Source organism: Cherax quadricarinatus, chromosome 3, assembly GCF_038502225.1.
Source record: "Cherax quadricarinatus isolate ZL_2023a chromosome 3, ASM3850222v1, whole genome shotgun sequence".
NCBI classification, from domain to species: Eukaryota; Metazoa; Arthropoda; class Malacostraca; order Decapoda; family Parastacidae; genus Cherax; species Cherax quadricarinatus.
The window spans coordinates 54460816-54476655 of NC_091294.1; the positions used below are offsets into that span (position 1 = coordinate 54460816).

The 15840-nt window shown below is 39.8% G+C and overlaps 1 protein-coding gene across 4 annotated transcripts in view; it reads left to right on the plus strand.

Annotated features, from left to right (window-relative positions):
• Nucleotides 1-15840, plus strand: part of LOC128705977 (Protein phosphatase PP2A regulatory subunit A) — a 649426-nt gene that overhangs the window by 607814 nt on the left and 25772 nt on the right. For all 4 annotated transcript variants that reach the window (XM_053801054.2, XM_053801049.2, XM_053801060.2 and 1 more), the window contains one exon: nucleotides 6268-6438. In XM_053801054.2, coding sequence (XP_053657029.1) covers nucleotides 6268-6438 — 171 coding nt within the window. The remainder of the gene's footprint in view (nucleotides 1-6267; nucleotides 6439-15840) is intronic.

Genomic DNA, 15840 nt, shown 5'->3' on the forward strand with positions numbered 1-15840 from the left:
AAGATCTACATTATTTAGTTTATATGTGGCATGGTTATTTTCCTTTCTAACATTTAGAACTTTGCATTTGTCTATATTAAACTGCATCTGCCACTTCTCCGACCACTGCATCAGTTTATTCAAATCATCCTGGAGTGCGCTAGTGTCCTCATTAGAATGAATTGGACAGCCTATTTTGGTGTCATCTCATCAGCAAATATGCTTATGTCGCTATTTATTCCCTCATCTATGTCGTTTATGTAGATTGTGAACAACAAGGGGCCCAACACTGACCACTGAGGAACACCGCTCGTGACGTGCCCCCATTCTGATTTCTCCCCATTTATGCAAATTCTCTGCTGCCTATTCGTCAACCATGCCTCAACCCAGGAAAAAATTTCTCCTCCTATTCTGTGTGCCTTAAGTTTTCTCAATAGCCTCTGATGTGGAACTCTATCGAAAGCCTTACTGAAGTCCATATGCACAATATCATATTCAATACCTTGATCTACCTCCTCAAATACATTACTGAAGAAAGTTTGTAAATTTGTAAGACAGGAACGTTCCTTTGTAAACCGTGCCGAGATTCATTAATCAATTTATGCCTTTCGAGATGGCTACGAATTGCTTCGGCAATTATTGATTCTACAAATTTTCCCACTATGGGGGTAATGATTATTGGTCTATAGTTTGAAGCTATGAACCTGTCACCAGCCTTGTAAATAGGTACTTATTACATTTGCCATTTTCCTCTTGTCAGGCACTATGCCAGTTTGTAGTGATATCATGAAAAGATTAGCCCAAGGTATGCTAAGTTCCTTTTTACATTCCTTTATCACCCTTGCAAACAGTTGATCAGGGCCTGGGGATTTGTTAGATTTTAATTTCTCTATTTGTCTGAGGACCATGTCACTAGTTACCTCAGTCGTGCATAGTTTATTATCGTTCTGTTCCACATAATCTATTTCTGGAATTTCTCTAGTATCTTCCTGAGTAAAAACTGAGAGGAAGTAAGAATTGAAAATTTCACACATATCCTTATCACTGTCAGTGATCTGACCTGAGTTACTCTTAAGTGGGTCTATCTTGTCCCTAATCTTACTTAAATATTGTAGTACAGTAGTATACTATTACGTGTGGGTGGGATGGGGAGGGCTGCCCTGGCTGGCTGTCATACTTCCCAAACCTGACTTCCTACAAATATTTTAAGGTAATGAATGTACTGTATGTGTATTTTATCGCTCTGGGGAGCTTAAATTAAATGTAGTATATTACGTGTGGGTGGGGTCGGCTGACCTGGCTGGCTACCCTCCCTCCCAGACCTGATTTCCTACAAATTAAACTCACCTCTCACCCTACATTAAGACTACAAATATTTTAAGGTAAATAATGGGTGTGCTGTGTGTGTATTTTACGTTTTATTGTTTTTAATGCCTAGCTCTATTGCTAACATAATATATGTTAGTGTAAACTTGTTACCTGGCATTTATATGCATTTATAAATGGAAAAAAAATGGCGTTCTGCTTTCTGGCAGTAGCCTGGAACTTAACCAGCCGTATAAGTGGGGCCCTACTGTATATACATTATGCATTATACAGTGGACCCCCGGTTTACGATATTATTTCATTCCGGAAGTATGTTCAGGTGCCAGTACTGAACGAATTTGTTCCCATAAGGAATGTTGTGAATTAGATTAGTCCATTTCAGACCCCCAAACATACATGTACAAACACACTTACATAAATACACTTACATAATTGGTCGCATTGGGAGGTGATCGTAAAGCGGGGGTCCACTGTATTAGTTTCACAGGCCACAAAAGTTACTTGCAAAAATAAAATATTAGAAAATTAAATAAAATTGAATTAAAGCAAAAATAATAATACTGAGTGAGCGGCAGTTGCCGAGTTTGCCATAAGCGGTTCACTTTCTGTCAGCTTCACGCTTCTGTATCTCGGTAAGTACGGATCACAAGCAAATTTTTTTTTCTTATAAAACAATCAAAAAAATGCTCTTAAGATTTTGGTAAGAAAAATATTTTTTAATATTTTTCGACACTGAGAGAAGGTTTGTGATCAGAGGTCTCGACTGTGAGACGGTTACAGATATTTTTCTAGAGGTAATAAACATACAAACAAAAAATTTCTGATCATTAATTATTGAGATATAGAGGCATGAAGTTGACTCTCAGTGACTGCGTGACGGCAACATCAGAGACTTCGATAAAGTTGCATTTTTTTACTTTAATTTTTTGTTACTTTTTTCTTTTCTAATGATTTTTCCAGTAACTTTTGTGGCCTGTGAGACCAGTATAATGCATAATGTGTATATGTACATTCATTGTATTCAACACAGTAACCTCACTAATATTTTCATCATTATATTGTTTACAAAACTTGTTTACAAAACTTGTTTACACCAGAAAACATGGAAAAATGTTGTATATTATATACAGTGGTCCCTCAATTATCATCCTTAATCCGTTCCTGGAAGTGGGACTATTATCGAAATAGACGATTTTTGAATCAATTTTCTCCATAAGAAATAATGTAAATACAATTAATCATTTCCCGGCACCCAGAAGTATTAAAACAAAAAATTTTTTTACTTGAAATATAGATGTAGTACATAAACAATACAATGGGACAAGATGAATGAAACATTAACAGCATAACACTTACCTTTATTGGCAATTCTTCTTAGTGTATGGAAGACTGGAGGAGGAGAGAGATTGGATTACTGTTTGGAAGGGGAATCCCCTTCCATCAACACCTCAGGTACCAAGTGCTTTTCTGGGGTTATTTCTCTTCTCTGTTTCTTAATGCCACTAGGACCAGTTTGAGAGTCACTGGAGTCCTGTCTCGCAAAAAAACTGTCCAGAGAGCTCTGTTTCTGGCGTCTCTTTAAAACTTCCCTAAAATGGGCCAAGACTCTGTCACTGTACAAGTTGCCAATATGGCTTGCAACATCCTTCTCAGGGTGATGTTTCTCCCTAAAACTTTCCATCCTACCCCACATTTCAAAAATCTCCTTAATTTCTGAAGAAGGCACCTTCTTCTATCTCTCTCTTCATCACAATTGAACACTTGTTCAGGTTTCAGTCCTTCAGCCTCTATGTACTCCTTGAATTCCTGCACATATTTTTCAGCTGCTTTTTGGTCCAAACTGGCAGCCTCACCATGCCTTATCACACTGTGTATGCCAGTACACTTCTTAAATCTCTCAAACCAGCCTTTGCTGGCCTTAAATTCACTCACATCACCACTAGTTGCAGGCAATTTCTTTACCAAATCGTCATGCAACTGCCTAGCCTTTTCACAAATAAGCTAATTGTTTCTCGTTTATCCACACCAATAATAACTTCTCAACATCTTCGAGTACTGGTGATCTCATTTTTGTCAGCATATTTACCCCCTTTGCAACAACAGCTTCCTTGATTTCCTTTTTCTTGGCTATGATGGAAGATATGGTTGTACGTGATTTGTTATACATCCTGGCCAGTTCGCCCACATGTACGCCACTTTCATATTCAATGATGTTTTTCTTAAATTCAATCGTATTTCTCACCTTCTTTACCAAAGGCTTGGCACTAGGAGCTTTCTTTGGAGCCATGGTAGCTTATTTAGCACTTGCGAGTACTAAAATGAATGGAATATTATGAAATATTTCATATGAACATGTGAGGGGATCGTCACTCACTGGTAAACAATGGCACACTGGCTGGGAATGGCTCAGAGCCATGAGTATGCGTCCAGGACGAAAGACGATTAGTGAGTTAACGGACCATTTGCGAGCCAATGTTTAGACGAAATAATGAGACTACATATTTCCGAAATCGACGACTTTCAGGCCGGACGATTATTGAGGGACCGCTGTATTTACATATATCTATTGGACTTCCAGCAGGCATGCATGAGCGTGTTTGATAGGAGTGAATGGAGACAAATGGTTTTTAATACTTGACGTGCTGTTGGAGTGTGAGCAAAGTAACATTTATGAAGGGGTTCAGGGAAACCGGCAGGCCGGACTTGAGTCCTGGAGATGGGAAGTACAGTGCCTGCACTCTGAAGGAGGGGTGTTAATGTTGCAGTTTAAAAACTGTAATGTAAAGCACCCTTCTGGCAAGACAGTGATGGAGTGAATGATGGTGAAAGTTTTTCTTTTTCGGGCCACCCTGCCTTGGTGGGAATAGGCCAGTGTGATAATAAAAAAAAAAATATTTACATATGTACAGTTACTGGACATGTTCTTAGAACTGCTGCAGTCTGTGGAAGTCTTTGAAACAAAGTATCATGCACAGTTGTGTCTTAAATTCCTCGCACATTAAACCGTGTGTCTTTGCATCTTTGTGGCCGTCATTTTGTTTGTGAACAGACAAAACATCTCTTCTGAGCCCATTTCTTCTTAGTTGAAGGAAGCTGTATTAGGAAGGGATCACCTTCCCGCCTCAAATGAGCGAGTAATCAGTGATCAATTTGTGGATGGTTTTGTATAGCAGGTGGTGTTACCTGGTACTTGATTATTAGTTGTCTGATGACAGATAAACAAGATTCACCATACAGTGGTCTGTTGCCAGTCTTCATTTGGTACATATTATATGCATTGAGCATTAAAATGTTCAAGAGATGGAAGAAAAGTTTTGTGTACCACTTGTAACTCTTACAAACACAATCGGCAAAGGCAATTTGCATATCACATTTGTCAACCAAATGCATGTTTTGTGTGTAGTCAATCACTGTCGCTGGTTTTAGAATAGGTTCATTCGTCAATCTATCCACCTTGGCACTGTCTTTCATTTAATTATGGTGAATGGATGTCAGCAATGTGACATCTCGTTTGTCATGCCACCATAATGCCATGATATCATTGGCAGCAAACACCTGCACCTCACCACTTGGAGCGCCTGCGTTGAACCTGGGTATATGTTTACAGTTAGAACGCACTGTGCCACACACATCTTGTCATGTTTGCTTGCAAGAAATCGGCGAGTAAGGGGCTTGTGTCCCAGTTTTCAGTATATGAAATAATCCCCTTACCAAGATATGGTTCAGTCATTGTTCTCACTACGGTTTGCTGGTGGGTACTGGACATCATAAGCTGGTTGTAGTTGTGGTTGTGCAGGTTGTGGTGTGGGGCTAGTTGACGATGCCCTTTGTCCTGGACCTGCTGAGTCAGCGGCGTGGGTCCCAGCCTGGGCTGGTGCTGCATACCCATGGCACCACCACCACCACCACCTACTGATGCATGTGGTCTATCCATCCCAATTTCAGCCACATCATTGTCACTTTCACTGTCTATTCCAGGTGTAGGGCCATGGGATGTACTCTGTCCCCTTGGAATTGCATATGGTACACTACCCGAGCGCATGCAGTGTCGTATAAACTGATGCTTTACTGGTGAATGTGAGTCCTCACTATCATCACTATTACTCAAATCCGAGGCCTGGCCACGTGAAAATATTTGTTTTCTTTTGCGACGAGGTACAACTGAACGTGACTGAGACGCACCAGAACCAGAGGTAGAAGGTTGAGGGTCGTCAGGATTTTCGGCATAATTTTTGATATTCTTAGCATTACTTTCGGTCACAAATTGTTCAAAAGCATAGAATTCCTCTTCAGATCCACTTCCATCCATGTTAGAACTATCACTTGGGAAGACGAGATTCCCAGTTCGCTGGGGAGTGAGAGCTTCCTTACCACAAGGCATGATGAACAAAGTGTACTGAGATGGCATTCCCACAATGCTATGCGGGTGCCCCAATTTTTTTTGTTTACTGCACACATTGACCACGCAGACCCATTCTCTTAGATGTAGGCCTACCAGCCTTCTTGCGCTAAATTTGAAGTTGCTAGAATTATGGAATAGAACTATGGCACAAACCCTGGCTTCAAAGCCGTAGGTGTTTTCACTCAGAACTGCTGCTCACTGGATGTTTGTGTTTTTCACACCATTCTCTGTAAACTCTCAGAGACTGTAGTGCATTAAAATCCCAGGAGATCAGCAGTTTCTGAGACACTCAAACCACACCATCTGGTACCAATAATCATTCCAGAGTCAGTGTCACATTTCTTTCCAATTCTTATGTTCAGTCTGAACAACAGCTGAACCTCATAACTATGTCTGCATGCTTACAAGCATTGAGGTGCTGCTATGTGATTGGTTGATTAGATATTTGCATTAACAAGTGGGGTACTGGTGTACCTAATAAAGTAATCATTGAATATATGGGGAGAGGTAGTTTGTGGCTGAGTATTTTTTGTGAATTCTATTTTTTACTTTTTTTTCAGACTTTGTTGGAGCACTACATCAGCATGACAGACCCAATGAGAGCTGAAACAGTTGACAATGAATTAACAAGACATTGTGCTTATTCACTGCCAGCTGTTGCATTAACTCTTGGTAGACAAAACTGGTCTGTTTTAAAGGACACTTATGAAACTTTAGCAGGAGATGTGCATGTAAGTTTATGTAAATCTGTTGTGTTGTTATCATTAATAATAATGTTTAATAATTGTTTATGGTTTTATGCAATATGATTTTAAATTGTAAATAATCGACAAAATTTGAAAAGAAAGCCTAAATTTTTATTTTGTTTACAGTAAACCTTCGATATAGCAGACTTAAAAATTATAAACAAAATCCACTGGTTAAATTATTTAATCTTCTTTATTTTCAATGTTTATTGCAGTATATCTGTAAATTGTATGTATGGTACTATACTAGGGGCATAGTAGAGTACTTTATTACTTTTTTGCTATTTTTTAACATTTTTCTGATTTAAGGACACTTCGACAATTTCTTTTTCTGTCTCGTAAACATGCAAGATTGCAGGTATGCCTTGCTACTTCTATTTATACAATGGAACCCCGAATTTCGTGCTTAAGGGGAAGTTAAAGGTTTCGGAGCGTGGAGAGAGAAAACACTCGAAGAAACATGAAAATTGAGTTATTGTTACCAAAAAATAGCTGAACTTTCTGGCTACACTCTGGTATAATTATTATCCTTGTACGATGTTTCTAAAAGGAATTACAGCCATTTATAACAGGCATGGTGACAGCGCTGACGTGACATATTGCGTAAGAAGCGCTGACTCGGCTTTGTTTACGTTTTTCCCCCGTGTTATTGTTATCGTTTTCTTATATCTTTGTCTAATATAATACAAATTCACCATCTGAGATCATGCCAGAGTGGCCAGAGCTAATATGATCAAGTAACCAATCAGGTACCCTGGGTATAGTACCCAAAATGGCCGACACCTCCAGCCAACAAAATATTCCATACCCACGCTAATATCAATTATAAGGCTTATTTATCTATCACAATTGATCTATTATGATATAATGCAATATAATAATAGCATATAAACATAAAAAGTACACCTTAAAAAATAATATATAGCATAATATGACGCCCCAAGGAAAAAATTTCTATCGATATTTCCCCTGAAGGTGAAGAGAGGGTCCGACCTCTCTCATCAGTGATGAGAGAAAACGGATTTACAATGGTCAACTGTAATAAACACTCGTAGGTCACGCAAAAAGTGTAAAATAAAGCGAATTTTTCGGGGAAAAAAAAAATTTCCCGGGCACCTGGGGTGCCGCGCGCTTCGGCCTATATCTCGAAAGTAAGTTATTTACCTATTTATGGATTCTCTATCCTTATTTTTGAATGGATTGACTTGATTTTCATAACAAACATAGAAGAATGATTGCTTTACAAGTTTTGTGGTACCTTTCTGAACTATCCCAAATATTTTCAGATTTGTGTGGGCAACAAGACCGACATCTTCCAAAATGTCAAAAAAGTTATGAAACTTTATTTTTTTTAGCATGAACGTAAGATTTATTATATAATTGGAGCTTCAAATATGATGGAATTAGAAGTGTTCTATCAGCAGAAAGTGTCAAAACCACTTTTCCAAGTACCACTGAGTACTTGAGTACTGCCAAATGTAATTTTTCGTAAATTTTGCATATTTCATTTCCTTTTTGGCCGATATGATTGAAACTTCAGCAAAGGCTCTTTAATATAAGCTTCTAATAGTACACCAAAAATGAATGTAATCGGTTCATAAATAAAGGAGTGGTCTCCGAAACCTTCAACTCCTCCACTAACAGATGTAAAGTAGATAAGTCTACATTAACAAATATATAGTAATTAACAAATCAACATTAAGCTAACAGATATAAGTATAGTAGTTGACAGATCTACATTACATCAACAGATCTAATCTTAAAAATTTTTAAACTGACCCAGAGCATTAATTTTAACAATGTTTGCTGAAGAGTGAACTGTATATGCATTTTATCACTCTGGGATGCTTAAATGTCATAGAATATTGTGTGGGTGGGGTGGTCTGGTATGGTAGCCTGGCTGGCTACCATACGTACCACACTTGATTTCTTACAAGAAATGCTAATCATCTCACCCTAGATTAAGACTACGAATATTTTAAGGTAAGTAATGAGTGTACTATACAGTGGACGCCCGGATTGCGTAATTAATCCATTCTGGAGAGAGTGACTTATCCTGAATCTTACTTATTCCAAATTAATTTCCTCATAAGAAATAATTGAAATCCAATTAATCTGTTTCAGACACCCAAAAGTATTAAAAAAATGTTTTCTACATGAAATATACATTTTTTTTTTTTTTTTTTCAACAAGTCGGTCGTCTCCCACCGAGGCAGGGTGACCCAAAAAAAGAAAGAAAATCCCCAAAAAGAAAATACTTTCATCATCATTCAACACTTTCACCTCACTCACACATTATCACTGCTTTTGCAGAGGTGCTCAGGATACAACAGTTTAGAAGCATATACATATAAAGATACACAACATCTCCCTCCAAACTTCCAATATCCCAAACCCCTCCTTTAAAGTGCAGGCATTGTACTTCCCATTTCCAGGACTCAAGTCCGACTATATGAAAATAACCGGTTTCCCTGAATCCCTTCACTAAATATTACCCTGCTCACACTCCAACAGATCGTCAGGTCCCAAGTACCATTTGTCTCCATTCACTCCTATCTAACACGCTCATGCACGCTTGCTGGAAGTCCAAGCCCCTCACCCACAAAACCTCCTTTACCCCCTCTTTCCAACCCTTTCGAGGACGACCCCTACCCCTCTTTCCTTCCCCTATAGATTTATATGCTTTCCATGTCATTCTACTTTGATCCATTCTCTCTAAATGACCAAACCACCTCAACAACCCCACTTCTGCCCTCTGACTAATGCTTTTATTAACTCCACACCTTCTCCTAATTTCCACACTCCGAATTTTCTGCATAATATTTACACCACACATTGCCCTTAGACAGGACATCTCCACTGCCTCCAACCGTCTCCTCGCTGCTGCATTTACCACCCAAGCTTCACATCCATATAAGAGTGTTGGTACTACTATACTTTCATACATTCCCTTCTTTGCCTCCATAGATAACGTTTTTTGACTCCACATATACCTCAACGCACCACTCACCTTTTTTCCCTCATCAATTCTATGATTAACCTCATCCTTCATAAATCCATCCGCTGACACGTCAACTCCCAAGTATCTGAAAACATTCACTTCTTCCATACTCCTCCTCCCCAATTTGATATCCAATTTTTCTTTATCTAAATCATTTGATACCCTCATCACCTTACTCTTTTCTATGTTCACTTTCAACTTTCTACCTTTACACACATTTTCAAACTCATCCACTAACCTTTGCAATTTTTCTTTAGAATCTCCCATAAGCACAGTATCATCAGCAAAAAGTAACTGTGTCAATTCCCATTTTGAATTTGATTCCCCATAATTTAATCCCACCCCACTCCCGAACACCCTAGCATTTACTTCTTTTACAACCCCATCTATAAATATATTAAACAACCATGGTGACATTACACATCCCTGTCTAAGACCTACTTTTACCTACATTTTACCTACATTTACCTACACAGAAAAACAATGATACATGAAGAATAAAACAATAATAACATCATACTTACCTTTATTGAATACATGGTGATGTATGGAAGACAGGAGGAGGGGAGAGGATGGAGGAGTTTACAATTGTTTGGAAGGGGAATCCCACTCCATAATGACTTCAGGCACCAAGTCCTTATCCTGGGTTACTTCCCTTTTTTGTTTTTTAATCCCACTAGGCCCAGCTTGAGTCACTGGACCCCTGTCGCTCAAAAAAGTGTTACAGAGAGGTCTGTGTCTGGTGTATGTTAAGAATTGTGTTGGGAGACAGGACAAGATAGTCCTTCAATATGACACTAATACCCGCTCTACAGCTTATTTATCTAGCACAATTCATCTAATATGACATAATAAACAATATTAATAACAGAAACATGATATACTCTAGAATGAATAAAATATGGCATTAAGAAGATCACGAGTGGTGGTGTGTTGTTTGTTGTTGGGTGTATAAGGGCCACTGAAAGATAAGCCTTATATAGTGGTGGTGAAGGCGTCAGCAGAGCCGGCGGTGTTAGTCAGTAGCCCTATATACCTCCAACAACTATAGAGGAGTCAGTTTTGTGCTATCCTTTTTCTATCGATTAATCGCTTAACTTACCTGCTACACTGTTATTGCTACGCTTTATCGCTGGCTGCACTATAGCCTTTATAGACTCCTGCTGCTTTAGTATCATACATATTGCAGAATCACTGAAAAAGGCACATTCTCCCCTCTCTCTCAGCTCTTTACCAAAGGGCTGGCTGGCATTAGAAGCTTTCTTTGGGCCCATGGTGGCTTATTTAGCAGTTACAAGCACTAAAAAAGAATGGAATAATACAAAATGTATTGTATGAACGTGTGGGATCATCCTCACTGGCTGGTAAACAATGACACACTGGCTGTACATGGAGTGTCGGGGCCTGAGCGGCCCTGACGAATGACTTGTATCGAATTCAGTGACATTCACTAAGCCAATATTTTGATGCAAAAACGTTACTTATTCCGAGTACAGTGGACCCTCGGCTAACAATATTAATCCGTTCCTGAAAGCTCATTGTATGCTGAAATTATCATTAGCTGAATTAATTTTCCCCATAAGAAATAATGGAAATCAAATTAATCTGTGCAAGACACCCCAAAGTATGAAAAAAAAAAAATTACCACATGAAATATTAATTTTAATACACACAAACTGACACTTACCTTTATTGAAGATCTGGTGATGATTGATGGGATGGGAGGAGGGGAGAGTGTGGAAGTTGTTAATGTATAGAAGGGAAATCCCCTTCCATTAGGACTTGAGGTATCAAGTCCTTTTCCGGGGTTACTTCCCTTCTTCTTTTAATGCCACTAGGACCAGCTTGAGAGTCATTGGACCTCTGTCGCACAACATATCTGTCCATAAAGGCCTGTACCTCCCGTTCCTTTATGATTTGTCTAAAGTGGTTCACAACATTGTCATTGTAATAGTCACCAGCATGGCTTGCAATAGCTGTGTGAGGGTGATTTTCATCCATAAAGGTTTGCACTTCAAGCAACTTTGCACACATTTCCTTAATCTTTGAAGTAGGCAACTTCTTCAATTTCTCTCTCCCCTCCTCCGAAGCAGTTTCCTCAGGTCTGGCCTCTTGCTGTTGAAGATGATCTTGCAGCTCATCAGTGGTTAGTTCTTCATTGTCCTCCTCCACCAACTCTTCCACATCCTTCCCACTAACCTCAAACCCCAAGGACTTCCCCAATGCCTCAATTGATTCCACAACTGGCATACACTTCTCAGGGTTAGCCTCAAATCCTTCAAAATCCCTTTTGTCTACACATTCTAGCCACAGTTTCTTCCAAGCAGAGTTCACTCCTTCCCAAGCCTTACCTGTAAGGTTTACACAACTGAGGATACTAAAGTGATCTTTCCAAAACTCTCTTAGAGTTAATCGAGTGTCTGTGGTCACTACAAAGCACTTTTGAAACAGCTTTTGTGTAGAGTTTTTTGAAGTTTGAAATGACCTGCTGGTCCATAGGCTGCAGGAGAGGAGTGGTATTAGGAGGCAAAAACTTGACCTGATGAAGCTCATGTCCCCAGAAAGTCGCTCTGCCAAGTCTGAAGGATGACCAGGAGCATTGTCTAATACCAGGAGGCACTTAAGGTCCAATTTATTTTCCAGGAGGTAATTTTTCACAGTGGGGGCAAATGCATGGTGTAAGCAGTCATAGAAAAGGTCTCTAGTGGCCCATGCCTTACTGTTTGCCCTCCACATCACACACAAATTAGCCTTGAGGACATTGTTTTTCCTGAACACTCTGGGAGTTTGTGATGCACCAATAAAGGCTTCACTTTGCAATCACCACTAGCATTAGCACACATCAAGAGAGTAAGCCTGTCTTTCATAGGCTTATGTCCTGGGAGTGCCTTTTCCTCCTGAGTAATGTAGGTCCTGCTTGACATTTTCTTCCAAAACAGGCCTGTTTCTTCACAATTAAACACTTGTTCAGGTTTCAGTCCTTCACTGGCTATGTACTCCTTGAATTCCTTCACATATTTTTCAGCCGCTTTTTGGTCCGAACTGGCAGCTTCACCATGCCTTATCGCACTATGTATGCCACTACGATTCTTAAATCTCTCAGACCAACCTTTGCTGGCCTTAAATTCACTTGCATCACCACTAGTTGCAGGCATTTTTTTAATTAAATCCTCATGCAACTTCCTAGCCTTTTCACATATGATCGCTTGAGAGAGGCTATCTATTTTTCGTTTATCCACACCAATAACAGTCTCTCAACATCTTCTATCACTTGCGATCTCTTATTCGAAAACAAAGTTTCACCTTTTGCAAGAACAGCTTCCTTGATTGTCATTTTCTTGGCCACAATAGTAGCGATGGTTGATTGGGGTTTGGTATACAACCTGGCCAGCTCCGAGACACGCACTCCACTTTCGTACTTAGGAATTATCTCTTTCTTCATATCCATAGTAATTCTCACCCTTTTTCCTGCAGGGTTGGCACTAGAAGCTTTCTTGGGGTCCATGGTAGCTTATTTTGCAGGTACAATCACTAAAAACGCTGTGATAATATGAAATGTTCCGATTGTATGCGTGGATGCGACTGCACTGGCTAGCTTGTAAACACTGGCACCCACGGGACAACTGAGGCGCGGTTAGGCCACACGTGGACGCGTCTCGAACGAATCGCCTAGGGTGAGTTTTTTAGCGTTAGCTGAGGCAAAATTTTTGCGTTAAAATGTATCGTATGCTGGATTTAATGTTAGGTGATGCCATCGTTAGCTGAGGGTCCACTGTATTACTTATTCCGATGACGTTTTAATCCGTGGGTCCACTGTATGTGTATTATACTTTTTTATTGCTTTTTAATGCCTAGTTCTATTAATAACTTAATGTATGTTAGTGTAAACTTATCTAGTATTTCTATGCATTTTTTTTTTTTTTTTTTTTTATTATCACACTGGCCGATTCCCACCAAGGCAGGGTGGCCCGAAAAAGAAAAACTTTCACCATCATTCACTCCATCACTGTCTTGCCAGAAGGGTGCTTTACACTCCAGTTTTTAAACTGCAATATTAACACCCCTCCTTCAGAGTGCAGGCACTGTACTTCCCATCTCCAGGACTCAAGTCCGGCCTGCCGGTTTCCCTGAACCCCTTCATAAATGTTACTTTGCTCACACTCCAACAGCACGTCAAGTATTAAAAACCATTTGTCTCCATTCACTCCTATCAAACACGCTCATGCATACCTGCTGGAAGTCCAAGCCCCTCGCACACAAAACCTCCTTTACCCCCTCTCTCCAACCTTTCCTAGGCCGACCCCTACCCCGCCTTCCTTCCACTACAGACTGATACACTCTTGAAGTCATTCTGTTTCGCTCCATTCTCTCTACATGTCCGAACCACCTCAACAACCCTTCCTCAGCCCTCTGGACAACAGTTTTGGTAATCCCGCACCTCCTCCTAACTTCCAAACTACGAATTCTCTGCATTATATTCACACCACACATTGCCCTCAGACATGACATCTCCACTGCCTCCAGCCTTCTCCTCGCTGCAACATTCATCACCCATGCTTCACACCCATATAAGAGCGTTGGTAAAACTATACTCTCATACATTCCCCTCTTTGCCTCCAAGGACAAAGTTCTTTGTCTCCACAGACTCCTAAGTGCACCACTCACTCTTTTTCCCTCATCAATTCTGTGATTCACCTCATCTTTCATAGACCCATCCGCTGACACGTCCACTCCCAAATATCTGAATACATTCACCTCCTCCATACTCTCTCCCTCCAATCTAATATTCAATCTTTCATCACCTAATCTTTTTGTTATCCTCATAACCTTACTCTTTCCTGTATTCACCTTTAATTTTCTTCTTTTGCACACCCTACCAAATTCATCCACCAATCTCTGCAACTTCTCTTCAGAATCTCCCAAGAGCACAGTGTCATCAGCAAAGAGCAGCTGTGACAACTCCCACTTTGTGTGTGATTCTTTATCTTTTAACTCCACGCCTCTTGTCAAGACCCTCGCATTTACTTCTCTTACAACCCCATCTATAAATATATTAAACAACCACGGTGACATCACACATCCTTGTCTAAGGCCTACTTTTACTGGGAAATAATTTCCCTCTTTCCTACATACTCTAACTTGAGCCTCACTATCCTCGTAAAAACTCTTCACTGCTTTCAGTAACCTACCTCCTACACCATACACTTGCAACATCTGCCACATTGCCCCCCTATCCACCCTGTCATACGCCTTTTCCAAATCCATAAATGCCACAAAGACCTCTTTAGCCTTATCTAAATACTGTTCACTTATATGTTTCACTGTAAACACCTGGTCCACACACCCCCTACCTTTCCTAAAGCCTCCTTGTTCATCTGCTATCCTATTCTCCGTCTTACTCTTAATTCTTTCAATAATAACTCTACCATACACTTTACCAGGTATACTCAGCAGACTTATCCCCCTATAATTTTTGCACTCTCTTTTATCCCCTTTGCCTTTATACAAAGGAACTATGCATGCTCTCTGCCAATCCCTAGGTACCTTACCCTCTTCCATACAGTTATTAAATAATTGCACCAACCACTCCAAAACTATATCCCCACCTGCTTTTAACATTTCTATCTTTATCCCATCAATCCCGGCTGCCTTACCCCCTTTCATTTTACCTACTGCCTCACGAACTTCCCCCACACTCACAACTGGCTCTTCCTCACTCCTACAAGATGTTATTCCTCCTTGCCCTATACACGAAATCACAGCTTCCCTATCTTCATCAACATTTAACAATTCCTCAAAATATTCCCTCCATCTTCCCAATACCTCTAACTCTCCTCTCCTATTTTTAACTGACAAATCCATTTGTTCTCTAGGCTTTCTTAACTTGTTAATCTCACTCCAAAACTTTTTCTTATTTTCAACAAAATTTGTTGATAACATCTCACCCACTCTCTCATTTGCTCTCTTTTTACATTGCTTCACCACTCTCTTAACCTCTCTCTTTTTCTCCATATACTCTTCCCTCCTTGCATCACTTCTACTTTGTAAAAACTTCTCATATGCTAACTTTTTCTCCCTTACTACTCTCTTTACATCATCATTCCACCAATCGCTCCTCTTCCCTCCCGCACCCACTTTCCTGGAACCACAAACTTCTATGCATTTATTATGGTGATTTCCGCTTTATGGTAGTAGCCTGGCACCTAACCTGCCGTATAAGTGGGGCCCTACTGTACTTCAATATGATGCTATTATCAACTCTGCGACTTATTTATCTATCACAGTTCATCTAATATGACATAATAAACAATATAAATAACATAAAAACCTGATATACACTCTGTCATTACCTGTGTGGTGGTGGGGGAGGACAGTGGTTCCTCCTT